At 39.0% G+C, this 6,858-nt stretch overlaps 1 protein-coding gene across 3 annotated transcripts in view; it reads right to left on the bottom strand.

Moving 5' to 3' along the window:
• Positions 1-1,356: 1,356 nt before the first annotated feature.
• nup214 (nucleoporin 214) overlaps positions 1,357-6,858 on the bottom strand; it is a 38,811-nt gene continuing 33,309 nt past the window's right edge. For 2 of the 3 annotated variants that reach the window (XM_059357318.1, XM_059357319.1), the window contains exon 36: positions 1,621-6,562. In XM_059357318.1, the coding sequence (XP_059213301.1) occupies positions 6,526-6,562 (37 nt within the window). In that variant the 3' untranslated portion in view covers positions 1,621-6,525. Of the gene's footprint in view, positions 1,601-1,620; positions 6,563-6,858 lie in introns of those variants that run through there. The other variant, XM_059357320.1, reaches the window with a different exon arrangement.

Raw genomic sequence — 6,858 nt, 5'->3', positions numbered from 1 at the left:
CTTACTGCTTGGTTTATGGTTAATATAACATTTTGTATTTTTTTTGTAGAGGAGTTAAAATAAATCAATAGACAACACACTTTGGGGTGCCACCATCGAAATCTCTGAACTCAAAGCTGTCGTTTTGATGACAATTTAGCCCACCAGAGCCATAAAATCATATTTTAAGGATAATTATCTTACACAAATCATAACCATGAAAAGAAATAGATGTTATTGTGTAATTCTATCAAACTCTATTTGACACACCTATAAAAAACCACCCACAACATTCTTTTGAAAGCAGATGCAGTAAAAAAAAAAGATAATTTAATTATTTTCTTATTTGTTATTTATATATAATTTCAATAAAATTGCTCAAATATACTCAAATAGAAGCAAAGAATTATCTTCAGGTTGGATTTTCTTTTTTTCTTTATAACTTGCTATCTGGCAAAGGCTACAGCTACACTGTGAATCATTTTTAACCATTTTCTAACTGACTTAAGGCCAAGAAAGAATAACAGGTTGGATCAGTATCTATGATAGCTGACATACTCTAACATTATCCACTTGTTAGTGAGCACATGATTCCTATCCTTATCCTCTTTGACACATTTAGAAAGAAAGCAGTTTATGACTGGTAGTGTGGCCACATGTCTGTTAAAAACATACTATCATATTGTCCAAAAAGGCAAAAGCTCATATAGATTCTGCTGAATCATTTGCAGTTTCTTATCAGCAGACCTTTTGATTTTATTGATGAGTAAAAACAACGGGGGGATATTTTTGGGTGGATATGAATCGAGTTAATTTATGTAGCCTTACTTTGGGCAGTACAACACATCTGCTGACACCAGCAGTGTTTAACACGCATTCAAATGCAAGATGCTTGCTTGGTAAAAAGGGGAAAGTCCTAGATTCAGCAAATAAGAGAATTAAGTATGTGTTGACTGGGATTCAAGAGCTCCAACTGAAACGCTCTCAAAGGGATAACGATGCAAGAATGCAAGTCTTGTGCTGCAAAAACAGATTCCATTGACCATATCAACATCACTGCATTTAAATTATACCTCAAAAGATAAAAACGTAGTTACTTTTGTGATCAGTTCTGTCAAAGTTGATGAAACCTGAATGATGACTGTGACCTTTAAAGCTTGAAGTGGATGCCGGCACAAGACACACGTGGAATGCTCACCTGAGTGGGAATTTAGTTGTTATGCTGGGAAGTCAGCTGTGGCTCAGCTCCTACACAGAAAAACAGCATTTTTGTCCAAAGCAAGGAGCTAAAGTCAAGTGCACTTGAGATACCATAAGAGCAAGCAAGGAATCTGTTCCTTCTTCTGGACTTTATTGTATCATTTTTATTTATTCTCATAATGTTTTCATTTGAAGTATTGGAAAGGAGTACAAGGAATTGTAATGAACAGTATTAAAGGATCTGTACATGACATTCATGAACATTAATAAAACAGAGAACAAATATTAAGGGCGACACGTGGTGCAGTGGATCTTGGGGCCCTTCTTGCATGTTCTCCTTGTGTCAGTGAGGGGGTTTCTCCAGGTTCTCCAGCTCCCTCCCACAGTCCAAAGATGTGCAGGTTAGTTGACTCTATATTGCCTGTAGGTGTGAATGAGAGTGTCAATAAAAGTGTGAATGGTTGTCTGTCTATATGTAGTCTGGCACCTTGTCCAGGGTGTACCCCGCCTCTCCCCCAATTAAGGATAAGTGGTTAGCGATAATGAAATAATAAATGAGAAAACTACGTAAAGGAGGGTTTAAGACTTTTAGAAGTGGATGACAGGCTGCAAATCAGACATCAACTTTTGGTTGCTGAAAATGAAAATATGTTTTTTCATCACCTTAGAAAACAGACTTATGTTATTGGTACAGGAGTACTAGCCAGGTTACTCTGGTGAGCTAGGAGCTAACCAACCCATTAACACTGTTAGCTCTGTCAGCAAAGTTGCCTTTGTTAGTACTCTTAGGGCGCTTTCACAAGCAAAAGTGTAGTCCCTTTGGGGCGGCTGTGGCTCAGTTGGTAGAGCGGGTCGTCTTCTGATCGAAAGGTTGGTGGTTCGATCCCTGACCATGGCAGCCTACATGACGAAGTATCCTTGAGCAAGATACTGAACCCCAATGCTGCGTTCATCGGTGTGTGAATTAATTCCCAATGGTGGCAGGTGGCACCAGTGTGCCCTGGTAGCCTTGGCTATCGCTATGAATGTGTGTGTGAATAAGTGAATGAGTGTAGTGTAAAGCGCTTTGGATAAAAGTGTTATATAAGTGCATCCCATTTACCATTTACCCTTTCAATCGAACTCTGGTATGGTTAAACCCTTGTTACAGCTCATTTGGTCGCTTCAATTGTACTCAAGTGCAGACCAAAACAACTGGTACAAGAACAGTTGCAAGTTGCTTTCAAACGAACCAGTGTTTCGATTGCACTGTGAACATTATGCGACGCAATAACAATAACCACAACGCAGCAGATTGTGGGCCATCAGTGTAGGCATTTTGTGAGATGTACACAGAGAGACAGATGCAATAGGACTGGTAGAGGACTGACTTGGACTTCTGCTGACTTCGGCCGGTAGACTCAAAGGTACTTGGTTGCTTTATTGATTTCCGGGTTAACATTTCCACCCGCCAACTTTCCAACCAATAAGAAACAATACTGCGAGTATATTCCCAGCACTCTGCCTTCATACACACCCATCTGCAAATAAATATATATTTTTCTTACATTTCTGCACTTTGACAGCAAACCAGACTAAATACAAAATAAACTAAAAGTACCAATTTCACTCTGATTCAGACTTACCAAATTGGGTTGTGAAAGCGCCCTTAGCCTGCTAATAATGCTGTCCTGACCCACTGTGTATGATGTTGCCAGTTTACTGTGGTGAGCTATAGAAGCTAACACCAATTAAGACTGTTAGCTCTGTCAGCACTGTCTTCTCTGTGAGCAACCTTAGCGCAACCTAACGTAGCACTGAGTCTCTGGCCAGAACCATTTGGAGGCAATCCCAGAGACTGAAACAAGTTCTGAAAGTCATGTACAGTACCTTTGAAATACTTTTTTATGGGGGCCACTTTCCTTCAAAAACCTCAGCAACCCTGTGCGGCTTTGGTGATGCTCAAAGCCCTCCCTCCCCCCGACATCTGTGATAATACCTGACATCCACAACCAGTTCTATTAGATAAGACTTTAAACCAATTCCCACTAATCCATTCACATGCAAAGTAAGTGTTGAAATTGCCGTTGCATGCAACTGTTTATGTTGTTTCATGTGTAAATGTAGAGTGCTGGCTTCGTCTCCAGAGGCTGGCCTCTTTTTCTGGACACTTTGTGTAAACTTGGAAAAAACTAAATTGAGTTTGATTGAAATTAACAGTCTCAGAATAAAGCTCCTTTGAAGTATCAGGATAAGTAATGACACTGAACTGCGTAATCCCTGTGAGTCAGATGGAGAGGCAAAGAGAATGAAAGAGGAGGAACTGAGTCAGGTAGGTAATTAAAGATTGTGAGGTTGGGATGGATTTACTGGTATAGCTGCTCGGGTGTTATTTATCATGCATGATGCTCGTGTCAGTGCAGCTATAATGCTCAAAGCGATGCTTAGCATTTAAGCATGAATACTGGCATACGGAGTGATCATGTCCTTACATACTGCTACTTAATACTACCAGTACTGTGACAGCAGTTAAAGAAGAGACAAATGCATAGCTGCAGGTGAGGAGTGACATACAAATAAAATGAATAATTAAATAGTATTTGAAATAAATAGTAATAGTAAATAACCAAGTATACACCAAAGACTTTGCTTTTTTACTTTTTTGTCTGGTAAAAATATTTTACACAAAAGTCGAGTATTGGTATGTGCACTTGAGGAACATTCGGGGATAACCGAATTTGAAATATGATTGTAAAAATATTTAAAAAATCTTGTGAAATCTTCTAAATTTTTCACAACACTGTAACAAGTGGCTATGCTTAGGTACTATTCTTCCAAACACAGGGAGGCCTTCGATCTGCTCTGCACCGCCATGTCAGCACAGTGTGCAGAGAGAAGAGAGACATGGGGCGAGGTCTCCCTTGTCTGTTGGTGGATTATTGGATTTGGATTATCTGCGCGGACAAAATTACCCATTAGGGAAAATTGTAGCATGCTCTCTCAGAGGAGCTGGTGCTCACAAATGCTCTGGATAACACTCAGCCTCACACAGCAGTGCGACCTGTACAGCCTGGCTGCTACATGCATGGGAGGCACTGAAGTGACCAGAATCAGAAGCATTCACCACTGTTCATAGAAATGCCTCAAGACCCAAAAGATGCACCCACTGGGGCGTGCAGCTGCACATGCAGACATGATGAGTATGTCAGCAAAGCCAGGCAGGATGTGCTGAAGAGCTGCTAATCATCACTCGCTCTGGGAGGGGGGGTGGCTGGGAAAACACAGAGACTGAAGGTGGGGTTGGGGGAGGGGTGAGAGGTGGTTTTGACTAAGCTATTTTTATCTGGATTCCATGAAGACAGCTGCCATCCTCCTGAGTGTTTGTGAGACTTTCCATCATCAGGAACCATGCCACAAGAAAAGAAGTACTGCCAATATTTCTCTTATATTTGTGATTTAATAAAGATAATAAAAACCACTCTGCCTTTAATGCTTTCATAGAGGCCAGTTGTGGAGTGGGTGCTGAAAATCACATAAGCTCATCCGCCTTAGCTGAAAGCATTACAGACTTTGGGCTCTGTAACTGCCCGTGTGCCTCTTTAATCTGCCAACTGTAATTCTTCACCTGAGACATCAAATAGAGCTGGTGCTGATCAAACATCATTGTGATCATGTATATGATGATGCTTGTTATGTGTCTTAAAAAACAAATAAAGATTAAAAAAAAACCAACCCTATTTATTTATATCCAATTATTTTCACAACTACAAAGCCTGCAGCTTTCTGCAGTCACTCTAACTAAGGAATGCAGATTTGACCATTTGAGCATGTGGGTGGGTTCAGGTCACATTTTATGACCCTGACATTCCCGTGCCACTTCAGTGCGACCAGGACGTCTGCCACCCGTTTGGTGTGAGACGTGAGATAAGGATGGACAGAGTGACAGTGACATGCTCCACAGCCATAAGCCGGGAATGTAATTCTGTCGATGGTGGCCAAATGCCACAACATCAAGGCTCTGATAGGAGCCATATATCCCCATCAGCATTCTCCCGCAGCCCAATTTAGCTCTGTATGCGAGTCAATGCATTCCTTACTGAAGATGGAGGAATGAGCTGCATATCAAGGATTTAGCATTAATTAGTGAACCGTGTACACATGGCCTGGGGCTTGCTGCCAAGCTATTCTTCATGCCACCTCACATTAAACTGAGTTTTGTTTGGCTAATATTGAGATTTCATTTTCCTGTTTGAAAAACAAAAAAACAAAGCACAGTGACACCCGGCTACTTAACTGTGATGTGGTGAAATGCTGTGTCAAGATGTTTCAGTAAAGATTTTGCAAAACATTAATTCAACAAAATGTTTTTCAAAAACCCCAGAAGTATTAGATTTATACTTTGTCAGTTATCTAAGGAGCATGCTGAATGCTTTTAATAATTTTTAATGCTTTAAGCTTCTTAAATTTGATTTCAAGATTCAAAGAAGCACTATATTAGTGAATAACATTTGCTTTTGTTCATGATCACTAAGACAAATAAAGATATTCTATGAGCTAATAACATGGCTGCATTAAAAATACTATTTTAAACAGACAAATCATTTGAGAGATTTCATTTATTTCCACTTTTTCAAATAAAAATATACATCAAGCTGGGATGTACTGCTAAAAATCTTTGGAAAAAGGAATATATAACTTTTTATTCACCTAAGACCACAGTTGTCTTTATGACAGTTCAAACTGTTGGGTTTAATTAGTCTTGGTAAATTCTGTTTGTGCACATGTATTTATTTATTTATTTCTAATCGCCATACTGAGAAAACAATTTCACAGAATTCAATGAAACAGTGAACTGTTGAGAAGCTTAATGTTTTTTGTGCATTTCCCATGTTAAAATGTGCAGAAATAAAAACTTAAAAATGAACCCAGAAGCCAAAAATCAAACAAAAAATTCTGAAAACGGCAACAATGTACTACATTTTCTGAAGAAGGCTGTGAACCTTTTTACAAAAAGATTATTCCCAGTTTTCCAAAAAAACTGGTCCGATCAACTAGGTACTTCACTAACCCATCTTCTACTTGTTTCTCCTGTGTCCTAAGAAAATACTAAGGTCAGACAGAAACTTCCAAGATGAATAAATGAATACATGTAGAGAATGAACTGCACTTTGCCAGCTGCTTGAAAACTTTTTTTAAAATATACTACATATATATTCTACAAAACAAAATATCTCAATATTTATCTTCTACTTTACTGGATTTAACCAAAGTGCAACACCATCTTCGCCCCTTTACTTCACCCATTATGTGGCACAAAGAGCTTGATTGCAGAAAGTACTGTAGCAGTGACGTGGAGCTTTAATAAAACTAGCTTCTCCAACTGGCAAATGTTTGAGAGGCTGATCTGGAGGAAGAAATGACAGACAAAGCAGAGAGGGAGAGATTATTGAAAAAGAGTTTCAATAATTTAAATGGCACCAGTTGTAGTAGTATTATTAGAATTATCCAAAGACCTGTACAATTATAGTGCTGTTATTAAGAGTGTTCCGATAGTGCAGCCAGCGACTGTTATCGGCTAATATTCACTCGAAATATTTAGAAATATTTATAAAGGCTGATCAGATGATGCAAAAAAGACAGTTTCCTTACGTTGGCAGTTCTACCTGTGGTCTGAAAAGACAGTATGTTTGCAATTTTCAA

This window comes from Centropristis striata, chromosome 19 (genome assembly GCF_030273125.1).
Source record: "Centropristis striata isolate RG_2023a ecotype Rhode Island chromosome 19, C.striata_1.0, whole genome shotgun sequence".
In the NCBI taxonomy this organism is placed as follows: Eukaryota; Metazoa; Chordata; class Actinopteri; order Perciformes; family Serranidae; genus Centropristis; species Centropristis striata.
The sequence above is the reverse complement of the archived record's forward strand: the minus strand, read 5'-3'. Positions and strand labels throughout refer to the sequence as shown.